A 25,920-nucleotide genomic window follows, 5' to 3' on the forward strand; every position below is an offset into this window, starting at 1 on the left:
ACTCTGGGATACTTGAGAAGCAATTTCAAACCTCTCCACTGCTCTGGCACAAGCAAAACCTGTGTGGCAAGCCATAGTTCCTAGTTTCTTCTTAGTGATGCTCCAAGGCTAAATGAGATAAAATTTATGTGCTGTGCTTTAAGCTCCATTGAGGAAAGAAACTGAATAAACTTAAGGATAATTTATGAATCCTGAGCTTGCAGTAATCACTTCCAAGTCCATCTCATAAAAGTAAAAAAAAAAAAAAGGAAATAGGAGGCCAATGCTATGTGGTTGGTAAAAAGCTCAGGAAACTTTGGGCAATGATGATAAGCCCAAACAAGATCATTTTATATACATAAGACCCTTGACTAATCCAGGAGAATTTCCCAAAAAAACCTAATTCCTTCCATTGCCCAGACAATAGTTCACTGGCAGAGCTTCTGGTATATGAATCAGAGAAGTTTGTCCTGGCAGTCCTAGTCTGGGATCCAATATCTAATTTCCTTTTAATTTAGCATAATTATTTTTGTAAAACTTTATGGCTCTACTTCAGTGGATGTGCTTGGCAAGGACTGCCAAAATCCTGTGTTCTCTTCAGAGTCACATTCTTAGGCCAGCTTCTCCCTACTTTTTCTCCCTCCCTTCCAGTTGCATTTTACCTTCCTCCCTCTACCACTTAATCAGTGTCTGATGCTTTTATACTAATCTGTATTGAAGAGAAGGGACAATAAGAATGTGCTCTGAAAATTTAAATATGAGCATGTATTTGGAAATTCAATCTACTAGAATATTGTTCCAGCTAGTAGTGATGATTTGGGCTGCTCTGAGTTTGTTTTAATAACAGCCATCCTATCTACAGCTTTCAGTATAGTTGAGTTACATCAGGTAAAGTTAGTCAGGACAAAGTAGCCACACCATTCAGAAACTGTGAGGGCCCCAACTGTTCACCAACCAGTTTTCCTAAACCATTACGTGACTGAACGAGTCCCATTTCCAAACTCATAATTCTATGTTTCTATCAAACACTTTCTCTGACCTGCAGAAATGTGTTTATTTGGAATTTAAAAAGAGAAATCTAGAAGGAAAATGTTATTCATATAAGCCTTAAAAATCTCAGCTGATTTTAAATGTCCAGATACAGGAAAAAAACAAGGAGAATCTTCTAAGTCTAAACCAAATCAGAATGATTCCTCTGCAGAAAGGACACAGTAACTGCTTGTTTTCAAAATACAAAGTAAGGTCACATTAAGCCATGGTTAAGGAGGAAAAGGTAGCTGCTCTTCAGGAGTCTATCTATTCAGAGAGGAGGAAGTCAAGGGGAAAATCACTCTCCTCTGACTAACTCAGTGGAACTGTTTTCCTCATGATGGTGCCCCTGCATTTTCCTCCCTTCTTAAGTTCCCATGGTTACAAAAGGACATGGCACACACTTATATATACATATATATATATATATATATATATATATATATATATATATATATTTTTTTTTTGAATGACAAATCCCAGGGATGTAAAATGGCTTCCTATGGTTAGCCTGAATTTGTCATTTTGCTTCCGAGATTTTCCTATTGGCCTACTTAACCTAGAACCACATGTACAAGGAATAATGTGAAGGGGGGATGGCTATTTTAAGAAACCGAAAATGCCAGGTAACCACTTTAAGGCCATTACAATTTTATCCTACACACACGCTCTCTAATAAGAGATGGAGTAGTTCACTTGAAAAGACAGAACTCTGAGGCTCAAAAACGTAATACTGCTCTTTCTTACAGACTCTTTAGAAGAAGACTTGAAGAGTACAAATTATGTTTCTTTGGACTATGAAGGGAATTTTCAATTCAATCAACAGATTCTAAAATGTCTTTAATCAAGAAATTTTTCAAAAAGGTTCTTTAAAAGAGAGGTAACTTTAACTGAGCCACTTTGCACCCTCCTCAATGTGGGGTTTGTCCCTTTGCACTAAAGGGGAAGGAAAGCCATACATTCCTAATGGGGAATTAGAAAATCATTTTCTCGATGCCTACTCATTTCAGAAACAGGAGAATGCACATATATGAGGATAACAAGACAACCAGGAATTGGACTGAAGAGAAGTATCCAGCATATGACATAATCTCCAAGGTTTGGGCAGACTAGATCAAATTTTGGAGATGTCATTTCTTAGTGTCCCCACTGTTGCATGACTAGGCGTTTTGGCTTCTTCTGGGACTTACAGATACAACCTTGTCTTTCTATTCGATGAACTCAAACCTTTACCAAGCAGCCTTTCTGCCAGCTTTGCTCATGCTGACTTGAACAGGGCAATAAGCTACACCAGATACAAGCTGTGAGGCACGTTTTCATGCCAATAGACTCCAAAGCTGAAGGCAAGAACTTCATCAAATATTGTAAAATGAGAATTCAACATATTTCTAATCTAACTACCTTAGAGTTAATCAATGCTATGTAATGACGATGTGTGAAATCTCACAGTGCGCTCCACAGTGCAGAAAGACCTCCCAGGTATCCTCGCACATGTCCACATCACTGAGGGTTGCAAGTGTAATAGGCTGAATTTTCTTCTGGATACGTTCTACTTAGGGCCCCTGCAAAGCTGTAGATTAAAATGATATGGACCACTTAGCTGTGGCTTACACACTAAAATGGACAATAGCAACAATTCAGCAGACAGCATTTTAACAAAAGCAGCCTAGGGACTTATTTTTGTTGGTTCGGTTTTCTAAAGAAACATACTTGATTCGATTTTTTGTATTCCATTTTTTTAAGCCTTACAACTCTGAATAGATACTGTTTAGATCTAAGCAATACCCAAGTAATGAAGATGCATCAAAAGTAAACATCCTCAGGGGAACACAGGCCTAAAGCAGTAGGTGATGAGCACTGCACAACTCTCTCAGGATGGCATAAACCAACAGCCCAGCTACCAGAGTCGGCAGGAGTCCGTGCCTCTGTTCATCGTGGAATTGGATGGACAGTTAAAAGCCTTCTGGAATTCTTCAAAGTTGCTAACTGCACCATTGACCCTGAAAAAGATATGTCAAAGTCCATGTCATTTAATTCTTACAAATCAACAGGTTTTGGATAAAACTGTATCAGTATATTGCTTGATATAATGTTGCATTCATTTAATCTGTTTACAGGGAGATAACTGAAACCCAAAATGGTTAAGTAAATTTCCAAAGAAATTAACAGAGCCGAGACTAGAACCAGACAAATGCTATTAATCTTCCAAATATCTTCAAATTTCTATAAACTGTAGGATCTACAATTCCTATAAATCGTATATAGGGTCGTACATTCCTATAAATTTACAAATTCCTACAAACTAGAAGATTTACCAATACTTAGCTTTTCTAACTATTTTTGAATTTAACTTTCTAAGGAAGATATAACTGATAGAGAGTATACGCACTTAAAATGTAAAGCTCATTGAGTTCACACGTATACACCCATGCTACTACCACCCACATCAAGACAGGGGATATTTCCAGCACCTAGAAGGCTCCCTTGTGTGCCCCAACAGTAGCAGCTCCAAGCATAACTACTAGTCTGACCATAGATTAGTTCTGCCTGTTTTTTAACTTCACATGAGTGGATCACATAGTATGCACTCTTTTGCCTCTGACTTCTTTCATTCAGTATTATGTCTGTTAAGATCCATCCAGGTTGTTGCTATCTTTAAATTACCTTTAAAAAAAAAATCTTATTTATTTATTTATTTATTTACTTGGCTGCTCAGGGTCTTAGTTACAGCACACGGGATCTTCACTGCTGCGTGCAGGATCTTTAGTTGCAGCATGCGGGATCTTTAGTTGTCGCATGCGAACTCTTAGCTGCGGCACGTGGGAGCTAGCTCCCTGACCAGGGGTCAAACCCAGGCCCACTGCATTGGGAGCACGGAGTCTTAGCCACTGGACCACCAGGGAAGTCCCTAAATTATCTTTAAAGAACTCTTTCAATCTACAAAAACACTTTGTATAAACTCCTATTATGTTTGAAGGCTCATATTTACCTAGAATTTGGTTTATGCAACCGTAAACTAATGAATGGTGTCTAGCTGTTATTGATGAGTAATGCTTTACTGGAGTTAGCTCCAAAATCTGGTGTTCTTGCAAGTTCCCTGACTGCAGTAAAGACTGCGGATTCCTACTCAGCACTTTGATTCTAACTGCCTTTTGGAAGTGCTATTTCCATTGTGTGATTTCTGCTGCACTCAATATCTACAGTTACCGCAGAGATCACTAACAAGCCAGGAAAAAACCTCCCCCCTCATCTATTTCTTATTCAACTGCATGTTCAAAAGGCTGACTAGAGACAGCATTCTCGGTCACTGACTGTTTCTTCCCTAATGACTCTGTTCCCTATGGGCACTTGAATGAATATAATGGCCTGTATCCCCGAATCCCCATAATCTCTTGTGTTTTAGCTGGGATGTATGGGGAGGGATGCAGGTTTCATAGTATGATTCACCCTGGGAAAGTGTTAAGGATAGAATTTAGCTGACAATCAGTAAGTATACTCTGCATATTATCAGCTAAAATCCAACATTACAGGCAACTAGTTAGTAAAAGGAAATTAGTTTTTAAAAACTTATCTGTTGAGTAATTAATCCACTGTGTGGTTTCATCTGCACCATTTGTCAGTGGAATCAAATTTTAGTCCATTAGAGACTGTCAGCATTCTTGACAGTTTAGCCCAGTGGGGGAGAATTTCTAACACAATGATTAGATTTTTATGCTATTGGGTAATTTATAGTCAATTTCTGAAGCATTTCTAAGGCAAGGCTTTGGGAATAAGACTTTAAAACACAGAAGAAAATTTAGATGACTTTCCTGCAATATGCTAATGGATTCATTTAAACATTAAATATAAAGATATCCAGATGTAATATGTTCTAAGCAAAGAACAAATAAATACAAATTATTACGTTTTCTTGCATTTACTATTATAACTCTGTCCCCTACTATAGAAAATTTCTCTCAAACAATGCTAGAAACCTAGCATGGGTTAAGTAATATTAACCTTAATTTTATGTTTACTTAATATTTTATACATTCTGACAATTAAATAAGATTGTAATTCATAATTCTTTTCCCTTCATATATAAGCAATTGTTTCAAAATATGACTCAAACTAAAAGCCAAAATGTAGAGCTTTTGCCTCCAGATATGAATTACAATAGCTAAATATCACCATATATCCTCCTTGGTGTTCAGAGCTATTCAGAAAGTGGGCACTCATTCATGTCTGTTGGTTGGCTGCATGAAAGAACAAGAGGCATTAAATAGGATATTCCACAACACAAATTAAACCAGAGCTCTAGGTGTTTTAAGCCACAGTGCATAAGATCTCATCCTTATCTAAGAAAAGAGACTTTTTTGGCCCATGTTTCTAAAAAGTAGGCAGTTGGATAAATCAAACATGCCAGTTTACTGAGCACCTGTGGTGTGCTCAGGGCACCCATGGATTGCTGCCTTTCAAAAATTGGAAGATAATAAATGGGGATTAATATTAAAGCTATGATTTGGATTCTAAATTACCTTTGGAGTCTTGTACAATCTCATAGATCTCTTGATACTAGAGGTGTGTACAAAAGCCTACTACAGAAATTTAGGTGAGAGAATGCTAACTAAACCAGCTTCCTACTAATTAAAGAAAAGATGCTTAGTTTCTGTTTGGCCAGATTTTTTTTTTTTTTTTTTTGTCTGTGAAATGGAGCTATCACTGTTCACAATGCAGGCTTTGATCAGATCACCTATTTTAGAGCCCTGGGATGGCTGGGGAGGGGAGAAGATGGAGATGCACAGTTAAAACCTAGTGTCACAAGGGCTTCCCTGGTGGCGCAGTGGTTGAGAGTCCGCCTGCCGATGCAGGGGACACGGGTTCGTGCCCCGGTCCAGGAAGATCCCACATGCCGTGGAGCAGCTAGGCCCGTGAGCCATGGCCACTGAGCCTACGCGTCCGGAGCCTGTGCTCCGCAACGGGAGAGGCCACAACAGTGAGAGGCCCGCGTACCGAAAAAAAAAAAAACAAACAAACTAGTGTCACCCATGTGCCTGCTTACCTAAACTGAGGGGGGCTGTGAGCACCAACTTGGATTTGTTCTCGGGCAGCTTCTGGTCTGTAGGAATTGCACCTCACCTAGAAGAGAAAACATCCCGATAATTATGTTTCCATTTCAATTACACATTTTCTACTGCCTTAATTGCTCTAAATTATACTGAAGAGTAACTTTAGACTCAACGGATGACAAGCAGTTTTAGTAGATCAGATAAAACCTTCACCAGTAGTAACATCTATTATTCCAATCCCCAGAGTAGAAAGTTTTATCATTGTGAATACTTCCAGAATTTGAGTAAATTAAGAGAGGTTTCCAAACAAATGCTTTAAATCAAGAGAATAGCATTTGTGTCCAGGAATCAACCAATGTGTTCATTCAGTTAACATAATGCTTGGAATAGCCCTTATCAAATTTAACCACATTCGTCTGAATCAATAAAATGAATCAATCATCCATTATTGAATATGGTCATGAGAAGTAAGTATTTTGCACCCTGGGTGCTTTGTTTGCTTCATCCTTGTTCAGGCCTTGGATAGGAGGACACTGCTCCATCTCCTTTGAAGTTTGGCATGGCTGTATGACTTGTTCTGACCAATGAAATGTGAGCAGAAGTGATATATGTCACTTCCTGGCAGAAGCTTTAAAAATCTGGCAGAAGTTTTAAGAGTATTAAGAACAATTTAAGATGCTACAATTAAGGGCCAGTGCACATTTCCTCATATTTCTTCCCTACTCCTGTGGTGACCACGGAAGCACATGTGGAGATAAAGACTCCAAAACCCAGGTCCTTGAGTAGTAACTACGAGCAGAGCCCCACTGCTGGGCCATGCTGGACATGGAGCATGAATAAGAAAAAACTTTTCCTTGCACTGTCGGCTCGTGTACCCTCACCTACTTAATCCTGATTTGAACTGTGTCTTGAAATATGATATAGCTTGAAGTATGAATAGAACTAGGAAACATGAATATGATGGGGGGAATTCCAAGTGGAGGAGAAAATGGAAACAAAGACATGTCTGAGAGAAGAAAAAGCAAGACAGTCAGCTTGGCTGGACTGTGTGGTGCATAGTGGGCAGCAATGGGAGACCAGGGGAGGGTGAGGATAGGCCCAGATTTCTGAAGTCCTGAGCAAGAGGCTACAGTGTTTAGACTATATTTAAACATTGGTCTTGAGCACAAAGGTGATAAAAATATATATTTTTAAAAGATTTATCTGGCAGGGGTATAGCAGTAGGAGGAAATGAGAGACTAGTTTGAAGATTATTTATGGGCCCCAGGAAGGTTCCCAATGAATGTCTACTAAATAAGTAGCAATGAGAAGAGAGAGAAGAAGGATAAGAAGAATATCTGAGGAAAAACTGACAGGTTACAGAAACTACAGGGATACAGGAAGCAGCAAAGGTGATACAATGCTATTGCTTTATTGCTTTTGATGAAGATAAACCATCCGTCACTGTGGTTCTGAATTTGACTTTGAAGATCTTTTTGTAGTGGGAGCACTTAACTTCCTCAGAAGCTAGCTAAGGTGAAGTTGTTTCTCACAATTTTACCTCACTTTTTCATAAGTTATTTCCTCTTACATTCTTATATAGTATTGTCTTTGCTTCATATATCATTTATGAGATTTCTAAAAACACATTTTTGTTCTTACTGTTTTCCTAGTATCTTCTCAGGAGAGAAAATAATTTTACTCCTTATAAGCAGACTTATTTCAATGTACAAAAGGTTGAAAATCTCCTCAATCCGCTAGTAGGAAAAGCTCCAAGATAAATTTCTCATTAGTAATATAAAATATCTTGTCATTTTTTTCTTAATCTCTTTAAAGTAAGTCACACATAGTTTGAAATTTGATTTGGAGACATTTCAAAACTATGACTGTAACATTGATATCAGTTAATTTACTTCATCTACTAAGATAGACCTTAAGTTAGTAAGTAAGAACCTAAATAAGAACTGACAGACCTTGTACTTTGTCCTCTAGAGTAGAGGACAGGAAACATTTTCTGTAAAGGACAGATAATAAATATTTTAGGCTTTGCAGATCATAAGTCTCTGTTTTAACTACTCAACTCTGCCACTGTAGCACAAAAACAGCCACAGACAATGTGTAAAGTATAGAGCATGGCTGTTTTCCAATAAAACATTATTTACAAAAATAGACAGCAGGCAACATATGGCTCACGGGTTCTAGTTTGCGAATCCCTGCTCTAGAAAGTTCTAACTATATCTGTGTTCTTATTTTAGACATCTGACCCAGTACTGACCCAAAAGAAAGTCTCCTTAGTTGAACTGTGTTAATCTCAGTGTTCTCAAGCAATTTATCTAAAAATGTCAAGCGTCTTCAATATACCCAGCCTCTTTGCTAGATGCTATGGAGACAAATAAGAAGTGTATGAAGATGCACTAGCTATGAAGATAAAAGTAAAAGTCTTTTACATTTTGATAACAATTAAGTATTCAACTGCATGGTAATGAAGATAAGTGCAAAGGAGTTGGAGATTTCTTTTTAATGAGAACTGGAGTCCTTGGGGAAGTTTGTGGAAGATGTGGAGGAGGTGGAACTTGACATGGATCCTGAAGGTAAAGATGGAACTGAATAATCTGAGGGGGAGGAGTACAAAGGGGGTCGTCACTTTGTAGAAGGAAAAGCAAAAGCAAAACCACAGAGACAATAATGAGCATAACACTGTGCGGTGGAAGTGAGGACACCTGCCGGCTAAGTGTGAGTCCGGTGGAGCTCTGGGAATTTAGAGCTGGCTGGGTAGAGTTGGATAAGACTGAGGAGAACTTTGAAAGGTGTTCGGTCTCAATGTGGTGGGCACTTGGGAGCCACTGCAGTTCCTTCGGCAGGTCAGTAATGAAATAAAAATGCTATTTCAGTGGCATGTAAGACAGGCAGTGGTAGAAAGATGCCGAAGTCAGGAAAACATGCCATAAGGCTGTTGGGATAATCCAGAGTAGATGAGACCGAGGCCGACAGTCTACAGATGACGAAATAGGGTAATGGGGAGAAAGGGAGGCTGAATCTGAAGAGCAGTTAAAAGGATGAAACATCAGCTTTTGGGACACATGTCATAAAAATGAGGATAGGTAAATCAAATAAGACCTAAGAATCCAGGTTTCCTAACCAGGAAGACCCAAAGACTGAGGGTGAGGGTGTGTTGATAGAAGTGAGAAAACTAAAAAGGAAAGTCACTTTGTTGTTGACTCCACCTTTGCTGATGTCAGGTTGATAAATGATCATTTACTTAGTGTTGTCATGTCAGCTTTAAGAAATAAAGACCCCAGGCAGATGAGAATTCTTTAGCCAGAGTCAACCGAAGAAGACGTGGAAATGAATGAGCTCACTGAGGAGTGAACGAAAAGAGGAACAGAAAGTTGTACTGATGAAAACTTTTGCCTAGTTTTGAGCATACATATACAGATTTGCCCACTGTGAGGCCATGCATCAGAACCGTCATCAACCCATCCCAGACTTGTTTGAAAACGAGGCCTACATACTGTGACATAAATCAGTGCAATAACCGAATAACAAAGAACAACTGGCACTTGGCTCATTGGCCAGATACTCGAACTCAGAATTGTGCCTTATTTAGGGCACATCTTTCAATTTCTGCTCAGAGAGCCCATCAAACTCACAAAAGGGTGACATGACTCTCCTTGCCTTTGTTGTTGTTGTTTTCAGCTCTAGTTGTCTTCACATGTTCATTTGGCAGTTGGGAACATAGCCTTGAGGGTCCCCCACAGGTTGAGAGTGGTGGGGCAAAGTCAGCAAATGAGGTGAAGGAGGAGAAATGCAGGAAACCACAGGGCCAAGAAAGCCAAAGAACGAGTCACTAGAAATGGTTACAAATAGTATCAAATACATTAAGAAGTCAGGATATACTAAAAATCAGGTGAGTTACCGCAAGGCTGGTAACCCACTTGATAAAAAATACCAATAAACCTTGATTCAATCAGTTAATTAATTATGTCCCATAGAACATGAAGGTGATATTTGTCCAGAAAATAAGCAGCAAGATAAGATTTCAGCTGAAATCAAAGTTATGCCATTAAACTTTGGTGCCAACCCTTTGATCTAGAGAGCAAGCCAAAGTCCCACATCTCATCTTTGATGCCCCTTCCTTGGTCTTACTCACTTGGGCATAACTCAGGAAGAAAAGCTGGCTGTTGGTGAATTCAATGCCGGGTAGGAGAGGCTCCTCAACCCCCTGCCTCTTGTCATTTATCCATTTCCTGTAAGCCTGGGGAGAGAAGTAGAAGAGATGATCTGCTGCAATAATGGCTTTTCTCTTTTCTCAGCCAGTGCAGAGATATTAAATATATCCTCCACCATGTGCAAAATGTAGCCTATCAAGTTTTCCTTTAAGAAGACCAACACCTGGAAATGCAAGTCAACGGTGTATTGCTTAACAGTGAAGCAGGTTCACCTGCAAAAAGACCTTTCACTCAACAGATACCAAAGTAGCTGGGCCAAAGTGGGCACGTGTTAAATAACGCCCCCTTCCCCAAAAAAGCTTTTCTTTGTATTCCTACCAGGAAACAAACAAATCTAACACAATGGCAAGCCGTATGGAAATAAATTTTGGGGCCAATCTATGGGCAATTTTTTAAAATTTTGCCAGGTAAGAGGGAAAACTATAATCTTCAATCATCATCATTTTATAAAATAAAGTATATTTTAACTAGAATAGAGGACAGATATAACCTCAGAATAACAGCTTGGTCTTTACACTGAATGCATTTAGCTTTATGAACGTCTTTCTACATCATGCTCTTATCTTATCTTGCTGCTTATGTGTTTTGTTTAACCATGGACCAGTGGATAATGAAAGCATTATTATGGACTCTGACCTGGCCCGCTATATGAGAACCCCTAGCCTCTGACCGTAATTGACAAGTTTGGTATTTTAAGAGAAAATTATAAGGAGGGCTACAGAGACTGTACTCAAGAAAACGCCTATGAACCTAGCCCTGAGATTTCTGTAGCATGTTTTAATATTACACTGAATGTACCTTCTGAAAACTATCCTTTAAATACATGATTCTTAATAACAAATATTACTTTTAGGGTGACTTTACTCCCCAAAAAGCAAAAAGAAAGAAATGCAGCTCTATTCGTATAATAGAATATAATAGAGTCAATGGGGAAATATAATTCAATTTACAGAAATTCATAGAATTTACAGAACTCTAACTCCTCAAGAAAATGTCTGTGGTGTAAATTGAGGTGCACCCGTACGGTATTTTATAGTTTAATTTTCAAAATCACAGCAAATGTTGCAGTGCGTACCCTAAACGCTTGTCGCAGACCTCCATTATCGGCAATATTTTCTCCCAGGGTCCTCTTCCCCTTCACCTAACAAAAAGAAAAAGAAACAAAGAGTGTTTGACGGCCAACTGTCATTCAGCAAGAGGCATAAATATGATAGCAAGAGAAAGTGCCATATTTTAAAGAGAAAAGTGCATTCAATAAATCAGAGGTAGTCATAACATATTGTGAGATGGCAAACTAACCCCAGCAAGGTGCTCCTGAACATAATTTCTGTTTTATTATGCTACACTTTCTTTCTCACCCACCTCTCTATTCTCACCAATTTAGCCAGCTCTAATAAAATGTTAACATATTCTGAGTGACTCTGGTTAAGTGGGGGAAAAATAGAAATATCAACATACAGATTACTTTCTCTGATTAACTCACCTAATTTGAGTATTCCTTTCAGTGTGCTTTATGTTTCCAAAAATCTACCATCCACACAGGAGCAAGGTTTTAAGACCAACCATTACCATTTTACCTTCAGCAAATTCCATGAAAAATTAAAAAGAGGATAGTTCTCATGGGGAACAAAAATCCAATAGAAGTAGTGCAGACCACAAGGTCAAGGTTTGCAATATGTATGACAACCAGCCAAGCACAGTGAAGAAATTCTTCCAAACATTTGAAGATTGTTTCTAAAACCCTTAAATAGGCTAGGACAAAACAATATTCTAAACCAAGATGGCCCACAAGCCAAAATCCAACCTCCTGCTTGTTTTTCTACAGGCTGCAAGGTAAGCCTGGATTTAACATTTTTCAACAATTGGGGAGAAAATAGAAAGAAGGATAATATCTTGTGGCATGTGAAAATTATACAAAGTTCAAATTTCAGTGTCCATAATTCAAGTTTTATTGGAACACAGGCACATTCATTCAAGTACGTATTGTCTGTGGCTGTTTCCTTCCTACAGTGGCAGAGTTGAGTAGTTGCAACAGAGACCTTACAACTCACAAAGCCTAAATTATTTACTACCTGGCCCTTTACAGAAAAAGTTTGCCAATCCCTGCATCAGAGACAAAATAATGCCCTATAATAATAAAGATGTCTATGTCATAAAAAATTGCTGTGAAAATATTACTTTATGTGGCAAAAGGGACATTTAAAATATGATTGAATTAAGGATCCTGAGCTGGAGACATTAGCCTACATTATCCAGGTGAGTTCAATGTAATTACAAGGGTCTGTACAAATAGAGGAAAAGGAAGTTAGGAGAGTGAGTGTGTCAGAGTGATGCAACGTGAGGAGACTTGACCAGTCATTGCTGGCTTTGAAGAAGAAAGGGGCCAGGAGTCAAAGAATGTGGGCAGCCTCTAAAAAAAAGGCAAGGAAAGAGATTCTCTCCTACAGCAGCTAGAAAGGAAAGCAGCCCTGGTGACACCTTGACTTTAGCTCACTGAGACCTCAGTCAGAAATACAGAACTGTAAAATAATAAATTTGTGTTGTTTCAAGTCACTAAGTTTGTGGTGATTTGTTATAGCAGCAACAGGAAACTAATACACATTGTTCTAAACTTTCAAGCCACAGATGCTACCAACTCTTTATTTTTAAGCTAGCCCAATCCCCCAGGTATCAAGCAATACCAATGAATAAAAACTAATCTTCAGAAAGCATTAATCTCTGTAATCACCCAGGATCCTCCTAGCTTCAGTCCCCAAAAGTTACCACTCCTGCTTTACATACCTTCTTTCTTTTATTACACTCCTATGAGGTAAGTGCTATTATCACCGTCCTTGCTTAACAAATGAGGAGTCTAAAGCTGAGAGCGTGTCGCAGATGTCATTGGTGCTGCACCAGATCCCCTTTTCTACCAGGACTGTGAACCCAGTCCTGCAACTGCTAGTGGCTCAGGAAGATTAAGCTTAGCTTTAGGGGAATCCCCTCACCTGGAGCTTGCTGGGAGGTGATACCCTCACCTCTCAGTAACTGACTGATGTGCAGTTAGAATAGCCCAGCCCCTTATCCCAGGCTGAACAATTTCTGTGATGCAATTCATGCTCCAGAATCCTCTATGGGATCAGACTGAGGCTAAACTTCTGAAACCAACAGGTCTTCCTTGACACCTTACAGGTTTCTCCTGAAACTACTTCTGCAATGAACCTTTTTATCTAAGAAACCCCTATCTTGGGCTCTGCTTCTAATGGACCTGACCTAAGAGTGATTAACTGAACTGCCCATATTTCACAAGGATTTGAACCCAAGCAGTCTCTGTCCAGAGCCTTTGCTCCATAATAGTTTACCTTCTCAAGTCTTAACCCCTCTTGACTCTAGTGCTTCTGTTTATAACCACTCATGCTCAAATTTAATCTCCTTCCTTGTTCCCCTAAGCTTTTCTTTTAGAGGTTTGAGGACTAGCTTCACACCTCAGGCCCCTCCCACTCTGGACCACCTCAGTAGACCACATGGCCCTAGATATTTTTTTTTTCAGTATTTTTTCTTTTTCATCAGTATTTTTCTTTAAAGTTGAGAATTATGTTTCTGTTTTGGGTTATTTATTTATTTATTTATTTATTTTTGGTTTTGGCTGCGTTGGGTCTTTGTTGCTGCGCGCAGGCTTTTCTCTGGTTGCAGCGAGCGGGGGCTACTCTTCATTGTGGTGCACGGGCTTCTCATTGTGGTGGCTTCTCTTGTTGCGGAGCATGGGCTCTAGGTGCGCGGGCTTCAGTAGTTGTGGCACACAGGCTCAGTAGTTGTGGCTCGTGGGCTCTAGAGCGCAGGCTCGGTAGTTGTGGCACACGGGCTTAGTTGCACGGTGGCATGTGGGATCTTCCTGGACCAGGGCTGGAACCCGTGTCCCCTGCATTGGCAGGCAGATTCTTAACCACTGCACCACCAGGGAAGCCCCAAGGCCCTAGGTTTCCCTCTCAGGACTCAACAGCTGCTAACAGCCCGTTTCTCCGATGCTCCATTGGAGCTCCCCCCAGTCCAACGCAAATAATGGTTCAGGTACAGAGGACTGGCCTCCACAAATGGAGCCAGAAAAATAAAGCATGGCCCTTTATATCCACAAAGGAAGCCACCCCCTCTCCTTGGGGAATGAGACTGAAGCTGTTTTCTGATGGTTGGATGGATTTATGCTGAGACAGGCATGCCCTTTCTATCGTCCTTGTTGCAAAGGTACACGTTTGTCAGAATTCAGTTTCATTATCTGACACTTTGGCCAAAATGGATGTTGTAGAATAGTCTCCACTCAATACATCACCCAGGTTTAAAATGAACTTCAAATAAGAGAACACGAGCATGATATGGGGGGAAGAGTAGTGATGTTGGAGTCATACTAATCTAAGCTCTAATGTAGATTCTACCATGGGTTTTAATCACTCTGAGCCTCAGTTTCCTCATATGTAAAACAGGGAGTAATATGCACACCTCTCAGAACCAGTATGAGGATTAAATATGTTTCAATTAAGTGTAAAGTCTAACTCCCATGCCTGCAAATAATAATCACCAGGAAATATGCATTTCCCTTCCTCCAAGAAAACTGCTCTTCTATTGTTTTTTGGTTTTTTAGCCCCTATTGTATTGTTCTCTCCTGGCATGGCATACCTATGAGTATGTCACAAAGTATTAGGAATATTAACTACAATTTATTGAGCACTTATTGCATAGCAGGCATCATGCCGGTGCTTTACATTATCTCAGTCATTTAATTCTTAAGACAAACTAACGAGTTCAAAAATAGCTGCCCAGGGGCTTCCCTGGTGGCGCAGTGGTTGAGAGTCCGCCTGCCGATGCAGGGGACACGGGTTCGTGCCCCGGTCCGGGAGGATCCCACATGCCGCGGAGCAGCTGGGCCCGTGGGCCATGGCCACTGAGCCTGCACACCCGGAGCCTGTGCTCCGCAACAGGAGAGGCCACAACAGTGAGAGGCCCACGTACCGCCAAAAAAAAAAAAAAAAAAAAAATAGCTGCCCAGGGCTTCCCTGGTGGCACAGTGGTTGAGAGTCCGCCTGCCGATGCAGGGGACACGGGTTTGTGCCCCGGTCCGGGAGGATCCCACATGCCGCGGAGCGGCTGGGCCCGTGAGCCATGGCCGCTGAGCCTGCGCGTCCATAGCCTGTGCTCCGCAACAGGAGAGGCCACAACAGTGAGAGGCCCGCGTACCGCAAACAAACAAACTAACTAACAAACAAAAAATAGCTGCCCATTTCACAGATGAAGACTCTCAGACACAGGAATGTTAAATAACTTGCCCAAGTTCAAAAAAAATTTACACCCTGCAACTGGTTGAACCAAAATTTGGAGCTGTGTCTGACTCTAGAATCCCTCCCTTATGCTTTTTTTTTTTATTTTAGAGGTACTTTGCTAGTTTCTGTAATCAAACCCATGCAGATAAGACCTTACAAACTTAATACAGTGTGTTACCCCTGTCCAAATGGAAAAATTATATTTAATGTTTCTAGACCAATATGGCTGTTAATTTCTATACAATGCCAACCCAACATGGTACAACTGGGATACTTTCTCCAAAGTTGACAGCACAGCTAAAGTTTCCAAATATTCAAATTATATATATGTGTGTATATATAGAGAGAGGTATAGATAGATAGATTTATATAAAAGACCAATAGTAGTATGTTATGCATCAGTAGCAGCAACAGCTTATCCAGGTTCTACAGTCATCTGAACAAAATTATAGAGACATCTAGCACATGCTATTGAAAAAAAAAGGCAAAAATCAAAACCCCAGAAAACAGCAATGTTCTGTTACTGTTGTGGTACCTGGCACCACTTTTTTTATTAGCTTCTCAATCATCATCTGGGAAGAACCCTTTGCTTTTCTTGAAGCAACATATATTCTAGACGGATTTTCACAATGTGATAACCCCTGAACTGAAAACAGATACACAGAAGCACCCGTTTTAGGTCTTCCCATGACACAGTTGTAGATATTTTTAAAATATATGGGCAGAGAAATGGCTTTCCAGGACACTGATAAAGGAGCTAGAGATACTATTCAAGGATACAGAGTCTGGTTTCTCCTCCTGGATAAGGGATGGTCTCCCTGGTGCTGTATACGCTTTCAGAACCAGGAGAACTGGCTCAGTGTTCATAAACGTTCCCTTTAAAAGTGCACGGACTGTGACCTAAATTCTTCTGGAATGGTGAAATAAACCCCAGTATAATAGACTTGAGGCATAGTGAGGTTTCAGGTGCTTTCCCAGCCCAAGGTGTTAGGATGGACCATGGGCCTGACTAACAGACCAAGACACTCTGGGGAAACTACGTGTAAATACACTGACCTACTGCAGTTCTGTGTGGTCCCCTGCTTCTCTTAGGTGTTGTGCCCTTGACTAGATGAATTAGGAGGACACAGTTTGCATGTGCATTTTAGAGGAAGATCTTCATGCAGATCTATACCTACCAACAATTCTTCATTATTGGTCGCACTGTCAAACACAGTGAGAGAAATCTGTGTCTTGTAACTATGAAAGCAGGGACAGAAAATACAGTGGAAAACTACAAGAAAAAACTAATAGTGGGGGAAGGGAATGAAAGCTAACCTGATCAAACCAGCAAAATAAGAAAAGAAAAAAGAAGTAAAAACAATGTACAGGAGATAAACTATATGGAGAAAACTATAAAATCGTATTTCAAAACCTAAAACAAATACCAAACAGATGGGAAGGCATACCACATTCTTGAACAAGAAGACTATGACAAAAATGTCAATTCCATACATTTAATGTGATTTAACTTAGAATCTCAATGGGATTCTCTTGGGAAGTGGGTGGAGAATGGGTAAAATGATCTTGGAGTGTATACAGAAGTATATTTGCCTGAGAATGGCCAAGTATATAAAAGAAGAACAGTGAGGGAAAGCTTGTGTTGGCAGATACCAGAAAAATCCATATAGCCATAGTAATAACGCATTGATATAGAAATCAACAAATAGATCAGCGGAATAGAATATATAATCCAGAAATTTATCTCAGTATATATGAGATTCTAATATTTGACAAACATTCGATTAAGTAAGAAAAAAAATGTCTTTTAGTCACTGATGCTGGATCAATTGACTATCCTCTTGGAAGAAGATAAAAGTGAACTCTCGTATTAAACTCCACAGCGAAATAAGTTTCACACACTTCAATATTTAAATGTAAAATAACAAAACAGTAAAAACCTTCCCAGAAAAGCTAGGAGACTACACATATGATATAGAATGGAAATGCAGAAACAATTTTTTAAGAGAGATAGGTATCTTTGACTATATGGAAATATTTAAATTTTGTTTGTCAAAAGATACCATATATAAAGTACAATGGATGAGAAATATATTGAGGAGAAAATAGTATAATATGAATGACAAATAAAATTTTTAACATCTATAATATTTTTTAAGGTCTCATAAACTGACAAGTAAATAACTCAATACATAAATGCTCCTCCATCCATCACTGGTGGGAATATGAAATATTATAACTTCTTAATAACAGTAGGAATCTCTCCTCTACAGAAAAAAAGAATATATACCTAATAAGAGTATTTAGTGCAGCAGCATGTATTGTGGAGAAATAATTGGAGACACAGTGTAACCCTCAACAAGACATTAGTCAGCTGTGTTAGAGTACATTCACACCGTGGACTTTCAGGCAGCCACTGAAAACAGTGAAGTAAAAGCACGTGAGTGCACACACACGTGTGTGTGTGTGTGTATGTATGTGTGTAACTCTACGTGAGCATGGGAAAAAGTATATCAGGGTTATTGAGATGGATTACAGGTGGAGAAGATAAAAGTGATGAGAGGGAAAGGGGTAGGAGGTAGAGGTGAAGACAAAAAAGGAAAGGAGCAACATTCCACACAGAAAAGCATGTATAAAATTACATTCGTGCCTTTATAGGAATGTATATATGTATATATAATAGAAAATCAGCATTTTAAAAGTCATTTCTTTTGTTCAAAATTCTTTATCTAAGAACTCTTAAGCAATTCAGAGTCATTAATTCAAATGAGTGACGTTTTATTTCAATGAATTAAACCTAAGCAGTAGTTTGGAAGGAAATCTTTTTAATGATATAGAGTGTAGATTTGTGAGAATTTTATTGTTTGTCTTTGCTACAGCGTTTTCTGTACTAATCTGAATCTAGGAGAGCAGACTAATGTTTAGGCCTGTGATTTTGAAACTTTAGCTTATATCAGAATCACCTGAGGGCTTATGAAAAGACAGACTGCCAGACTGCCAGACCCCATGCTCCCACCGCCACCCCGCTCCCCACTCCCCAGCCCCAGAGATTCTCAGTCAGTAGGTCTGGATTAAGACTAAAGAATTTACATCCCTGACAAGTTCCCCAGGGAGGCTGATGCTGTTGGCCTGGGAACTGCACTTTGAGAACTGATGGTCTAAAGCAAGCTCGTGTCTAGGTGAGGAAGAAGGACTCACAGATGCCCCCTTCGCCACAGCTTTACTCACATTTAAGCCAGCTTTCTTCCAATAATAGTTGCTATACTGGCTAATCATGCACTTTGTTTTTTCCTTAAACTTTTCTTCTGAGTCAACAGACCACCAAGGATCCAGGTTTCCATTTTTATCATATTTTCTACCTGGCAAAAAGGAAAGTTAAAAGTTACTCGTATTATTTATGGAAACAAATTCATTTCTTCATCTTCCCTTTCCCTCACTTCAACAAGCCTTGAAAAGACAGTTCCAGCAGCAGGGAGCACTCCTGGAAGCAGTTCCTGCCTTCTCTCCAGTGTCACAGGTTAAGTGTAAAAAGCAAGGAAAGGAGAAAGAGGTCTGAGGAAGTTCTTTCCTTCTAAGCAACAAAGAATACTTTAAGATTTATCAACTTACGGCATGTACCATTCTTGACCAATCTTAGATTCTTTGTTTTCACCTGCTCTGACCCAAAATATTCTCTAAATTATGAAATGAAATGGCTTTCAGAAAGCCCATGGAAGGAGTCAAAGCGCCACTACCAGTGAAATTCCAAACAAACAATCCATAGGAACAGCCTCGGTGAGTCACTCACACCCTGCGACCACAGCCCCTGACTCAGCTCTAAAGGATCGTGTTTCCTCCGAGGTGCCAGGAGCCAAGAGACACATAAAACCTCTGTTATGAATCATTCCACAGCCATCAGTGTAGATGGAAGGCCCATCTGTCCTGCTTTGACAAGGAAGGTTGCTCTAAAAAGAGAACTTGGAACAAGAATGGAAATCTCCAAAACATAACAGAAAAAAGGATTACTTATACATGCTTTTTTGCTACAGGCTCACTCTTCAATTTCTCTACGTCCCTCAAAAAAAGTCTGGGTGTATCTGGACTATCTTCTACACTCAAGGTTACTATTGGTTTAAATTTAATTATGCAGAGAACTCTTCACTGGGCGTACATGAAAGTCCCCTAAGCACAGGTGTTAACTGAAACAATCCAAAGCTCTTCAGCAAGGCTGGATGCCACTACCACCAACCCCTGGTAGAGCACAGTGTCACTGTCCCCTACCCACTAACCAAGCGATCATTAAATAGTTACTGTGCAATGCACTGTTCTAAGTATTGGTTACAGAGTGAAATGCCATCTTTAGATTCTGTCCTTTGAGAGAGAATCCAAAAGGCTTCCAGAAGATTCTGAGGGAGAACTATACTTAAGTTTCCCAGGAAGAAAGGCCCAGAACCAAGAGACCACTACTGGCTTTTGTTTCTTAGCTAAGACTCTCCTCTCAGATAACCCAAACAGGCAATTCCGAAAGTGTAGCTCTGGGGATTCAGATGACTACAAGGCAGCTACATTTTAACAGGGAGGGGAGGCCAGGGGGGCAAAAAACTTAGGTGATTAAGGAAAGGCTGGTGGGGGTACAAGAAGAATTATCCAGAAGGAGAGGAACCAAAAGGGTCTCTGGCCCTGGGGTAGGCATCCAGGAAAGGATGTTGGAGACATCACAGACATGGAAGAAAGAGGTCCCTCTATACAGTGTTGCCTTGGGCCAGGCAGTTCTTGGGTCTGCCCTGTAAATCACTGTGTGGATGTGGGTGTGATTGCAATTTGCTGCTAATTCCTAAGTTTCGGAGATTTCATGTGGCTTTCCAATAAAACTCCAAAGTTAAAGGAGAAAGGAGTTCTGATTAAAAATGATGACTCTCAAAGGGCAATCATTTCTTTAGTTTATGCCATATTCTGCTCTTTCCTTTTGCTTAAATGTCATCAGGATACATAGCACACTCTATATTATTCATTATTAGGAAAGCATAGCCTTTCTAAAAAAATTCTGAATATATGACAGCATAGAGAAAAGCAGAGATTAAGCATTGCATAATCCTTGAAATAGTATAAAGGAACTAGTCAGCCAAGCTTCAGAGTCCTAACTTGCTGAGTCCTAACTTGGCAGCATGTATAATCATCTTCAGAGCAGAGCTCACACCTCCAGGGAGAGCATCTCAAAATGGTGAATAAAGAAATGAAAGGAAGAGAAGCTACAAAGTAATTCCTGTAACTACTGTGGCAGCTACAGCAATCCAGATCTAAATGCAAAGCTAATTCCCTTGAAATTACAAGGTCTTTTTTTTTTTCATTCTACCCCATCTCCAATGGGAACAATTATTTATTTATTGCAAAGCTATCACAGCAAGACACGGGGGAAAGTTTTCCATCAGCAATCATACTGCTTTGGATAATCTTCAATCTATGATGATACCACTATGCAAAGATAATAGCAACAATTAACATCCATATGGTCAACATGACCATAATAGCATCAGCTTATACACTGAACCAGTACTTACCATTATTATCAAATCCATGTGTAAATTCATGTCCAACAATTACTCCTATAGCGCCATAACTCAGAGATCTACAGCATAAATGTATAATTGGGAGAAAATTATAAGCATGAACGTCAGAGCATAATCCTTCAATATTTTCTCAACAAAAAGCCAAGATAATCTGTTTACTAACCACACTCACAAAATTGTAAAAAAAAAAAAAAAGTAAACACATCCTTCTCATTGAAATAGACAAAGAAAATATAATTTCTAACACTGTCATTATGAGCATTTATGGGCCTTAGTTCCTACCCTGTGAAATTAGGGATGTGAAAGAGATGGTTTTTAAAGCCCCTTCCAGCCCTAAGGCTTCTATGGTTCTATATCCGCTCTAGCTGTAGTTTATATGAATAGACACCCAAAGCAGCAGCAGGGTTTGAAAAGATCCTGTCAGTAAACATACCGTTTATTTTTTATCTGAGAACCTGCTGAAAAATCACTATGGACTTAGAAGTTAAATTGTTTTCCAAATGGAGTCATGAAACAGGAAAAGAGCAGAGATGAAAAGGGATCCCTCTGCTTTCAAAGGTAGTCATGTTCCTCTGCTTCTGTGACGGACAAATTTACAACTGAACAGCAAAGACTGTGAAGCCTGAACCAGATCTCGAAAAGGCGTTATATTATTTCTCTTCACCCCTAAAGAACCATGTGGTAGGTCACCTACAAAGGTGACCACCGACAATGCCACCCACCCTGAATGCATGTGCTCCTCCTCCCGCCAAGAGGAAATCTATTTCCTCCCCCCTTGAATCTGGATGAGCCTTGGGACTTGCTGTGGCCAACAGAATGCAGTGGAAGGGGCCGGGTGTGACTTCTGAGCTGAGGCCTTATAACTTCCATTTTTGTGCCCCCTTGGAAGTCAGCTGCAGTGTAAAGAAGTTGGGGTAATGAGCTGGAGAAAGAGAAGCCAAGCGAAGCAAGTGAGAGATGCCAAACGTCGAGAGACCTCTGAAGAAAGAGAGAGGCCCAGCCAGGCCCCAGCCATTAGAGCCAGCCCAACTGAGGCACCAGACATGTGAGCAAAATCATCTTAGATCTTATGGCCCCCGTCGAGCTGTTCCAGCCAGTATCACACAGAGCAGAAACAAGCTGTCTCGGCTGAGTCCCACCCAAATTGCAGAATCATGAGCCAACAGTGGTGGCGCTTTGTTATGGAGCAATACGTAACTGAAAGAGAACATATAAATCATATATCAGGAAATCAACAGGGGGGCTTCCCTATATGTGTGTCTGGGATCTTCTCTCTCAACTAAAAGTTCCCTGAAGGCCAAACCCTTATCTACCTGATTGCTGCTAAATTCTCTGTACCTAGTGCACAGTAAGAAAGTAATAATGATTTAACTAACTGATTAATTAACTTTACCATTTCTTGCAAGTGACAGATCAATATGTAACTTATTTTAGTCATTTAACGTGTGCATGAGGATTACAGAAAACTTAAAATCCTTGTTATAAGGATTCTTCCTAAGATTTGTAATTATACTAAAAATATTTCACAGTTGGTTCCTAATGCAACATCAAAGTCACCCAGCAAACAGATAGGACCTATAAGTGGAAGAAACAAAAATTTTTGAAGCAACATGTTATTACAGGACATAATGATCCTTAACATGTTAATTGTTTGTCTCAACTATACCCAAGGAAGTGCTGTAAGATTTATTTTTCCCTTTGGTGGCAGTTCCTTCCTTTGTTATTTCTTTCCTGCAAGGTAATTTGCATTTGAAAAAATGCTTTCCTACTGTTTTTCCATCATTGCAAACCTTCATTAAAGAAGTAAGAGTAGGGCTTCCCTGGTGGCGCAATGGTTGGGCGTCCGCCTGCCGACGCAGGGGACGCAGGTTCGCGCCCTGATCCGGGAGGATCCCACGTGCCACGGGGTGGCTGGGCCCGTGAGCCATGGCCGCTGGGCCTGCGCGTCCGGAGCCTGTGCTCCGCAGGGGGAGAGGCCACAGCGGTGAGAAGCCCGCGTACCGCAAAAAAAAAAAGAGGTAAGAGTAAAATTATGCATTTCAATCATAGATCTATCAGAGCAGTGTGGGACAAACTTGTAATTTTACATAGTGCTAATCTTTGCAGCAGTAGCTATCACTATGCAGCCTGTAACATTTCATTTTTTCCAGGACTCTCAGCTGAGAATAGTACTTGGTCCTCTACAAGCCTCGGTCAATGCTGTTGACTGGATGAATTTAAGGGATGAACAATGGAAGCTTATAGCAACTGCTCTGCAATAAATGTCCCTTAAGAGGGACTGCTCCAACGAGCTTCTTATTTGCAAAGGGAAATAGAGAATTCAGAAAATGACTGAATCATTGCAAGTTCCAATTCTCAGTTACATAATCACAATCTTTTGGACAAGAGCCAAAGAAAAAGTAATTTTAGATGACTAAGCCTGACAATGATAATGTTTCATAATACTAAATTCACATCTTCCATTTTATCAATGGACGTTATTTAAATTAGCATGTCATAAAAATAAATAAATAAACTTGTATGCCTTTTAAAATGTGACTTGCTGGCCAGAAACAAGAAGACTCCTGCAGAGAAAATCTAGCCTTCCAAAAATAAAATGCGGAAGATGACAATTTTTCCACCTACTCAGTTTCTCTTTTGTTCTTACTACCCGATGGGTTTAACATAAGCACAGGATTTGCTGTCAACAACAAAACCACCGTACTGCTGTCTGGAGCAACCATGAGCTCATGCTGTCATTAAGTAGAGGCTACTCTGTGCCTGAAGTGGAAATTCATAAAAATCTCAGAGTTACAAGCAGCTTTAAGGTCACTTACTTCAATTCCTTAGCAGAGGTCTACAAAAACCCATTCAAATGGTCCTAAGACATCTCCCCTTAGGCATGTCCAATAATCAGGAGTTCATCCCCTCCTGAGGTGGACCATCCCCTCTTCGAGTAGTTCTAAACACAACAGTGCTCCTAATGTTGATCTGGAACCTCTCTTCTATCTATTGGTCTAGTGTAGTGGTCTAAGGTATTCTAAACACCCCTCAGACCTCCCCAAATTTAGTAAATGATTCTGCTACCTTAACTTTCCTTAAAAAATGTGAAAGCAGTTACGAGGTTATCCCTCAAGTGTTCTCTTCTCAAGTTCTTTCAACTCTTTTCTCTTCAGTCATGAATTCTAGACCAGCAGTTCCCAAAACATAGGAAAAAGGGGAGTTTAGGGACTTCTGGCAGGACTTCTTGGGAATTTTTATGCTGCTAAGTACTGCGATTCTCCAAAACAAAGGGAAGGGGAGGACAACTCACCTCTATTACTACTTCATGGAACACACATTTTGGGATATTTTGTCTTAGGTCATTTACAGTCCTGATTCTTTCCTCTGGAAATAATTCAGCTAGTTGATGTCGCCACAATTAGACCCAACACTCATGAGAGGGCTAAGATGACCAGTGTGAGCAGAAAGAATACCCACTCGCTGGTTCTGGAGGAAATCCATCTAGTACAGATGGATGTATGGGAACCCATCTCACTAGACTGTGATTTCCATCTCTACAGCATCTCCACATTTCCAATGTTGAGTGCCCAAACGATGCTTAATAATTATTCATTGAATGGGTATGTTAATAGAGGATGAATGGCTTCAATGCAAACACAGAACACTTAGGAAAAGAATAAAAATCTCTCTCCCGCTCAGCATAAGGCTGAACACTAACATTTCCTAAGTTTCTATGATTTTGACTTTTATATCAGAAAATCATCTCGTGGACCCAATAAACAAACACACTGATCAATAAATTCAAAACCCAACCAGACTATGTCCAAGCGTCCAGGTATATAGCCACAGAATATCAGTTAAATCGCTAATGATAAGCAGGATCAAAGACTTCTAGGACTTTTTAGTTTGAAGCAAGCTTAGCAAATATTTAGCCTAAACCCTTAATTTTATGGAAATATATATAAATTTCTAATCTTAACAATAGAGAAAATTGATTCCAAATACCTGAACACTGATGAAAACTATGCAGCTGAGACCTGGGATGATATTAATGGATTTGGTCAATACACATAGATAATTTTCATTTATGCTAATGATAGCGCTTCCCTATAGCAGGCTTTGTCGATGCCTGCTGCTGTCCCTGGGCACTCACTATTTTCAAGCACACCAATCTGAAAGCTTCCAACTGCCAGCACCTGAAACTAGTCACCCGAGGGTTTCCTCTGGCCACCAGAGCCCTCAAGGCCTATGCTGGGCCAACGCCAGGGAGTTAATACACCTGGTGGCAGTCCTCAATCAATGATGGAAAGTGAGTTGGATGACAAATGCCCCAGCTCCTTTGATCCTGAGATGGAATCATGCTGAAGCATATTCTACAGTTCCCCAGCAAAACTGAGCCCCAGTTGCCCACAGTAGTAACTGGCTTTAAAAAAAAAAAAAAGTGGAGGAGAAGGCAGAAGAGGAAAGTCAGAAGGAGATGTGACTCAAGTAATGAAATTGAAACTGTGATTAAAAATCTTCCAACAAACAAAAGTCCAGGACCAGATGGCTTCACAGGTGAACTCTATCAAACATTTAGAGAAGAGCTAACACCCATCCTTCTCAAACTCTCCAAAAAACTGCAAAGGAAGGAACACTCCCAAACTCATTCTATGAGGCCACCATCACCCTGATACCAAAACCAGACAAAGATACTACAAAAAAAGAAAATTACAGACCAATATCACTGATGAATATAGATGCAAAAATCCTCAACAAAATACTAGCAAATAGAATCCAACAACACATTAAAAGGATCATACACCATGATCAAGTGGGATTTATCACAGGGATGAAAGGATTC

General features: G+C 39.9%; 1 protein-coding gene across 1 annotated transcript in view; it reads right to left on the reverse strand.

Annotated features, from left to right (window-relative positions):
* Window positions 1-1,443: 1,443 nt before the first annotated feature.
* The window catches only part of PHEX (phosphate regulating endopeptidase X-linked), a 197,016-nt gene continuing 172,539 nt past the window's right edge, over window positions 1,444-25,920 (reverse strand). The window contains exons 17-22 of the mRNA XM_081221774.1: window positions 21,087-21,154; window positions 18,778-18,908; window positions 11,340-11,405; window positions 10,186-10,290; window positions 6,050-6,126; window positions 1,444-3,008 (exon numbers count right to left, since the gene is read on the reverse strand). Of these exons, the coding sequence (XP_081077900.1) occupies window positions 2,906-3,008; window positions 6,050-6,126; window positions 10,186-10,290; window positions 11,340-11,405; window positions 18,778-18,908; window positions 21,087-21,154 (550 nt within the window). The 3' untranslated portion in view covers window positions 1,444-2,905. The remainder of the gene's footprint in view (window positions 3,009-6,049; window positions 6,127-10,185; window positions 10,291-11,339; window positions 11,406-18,777; window positions 18,909-21,086; window positions 21,155-25,920) is intronic.

The sequence above is a fragment of the Mesoplodon bidens genome, assembly GCF_964165515.1.
Source record: "Mesoplodon bidens genome assembly, chromosome: X".
Classification (NCBI taxonomy): Eukaryota; Metazoa; Chordata; class Mammalia; order Artiodactyla; family Ziphiidae; genus Mesoplodon; species Mesoplodon bidens.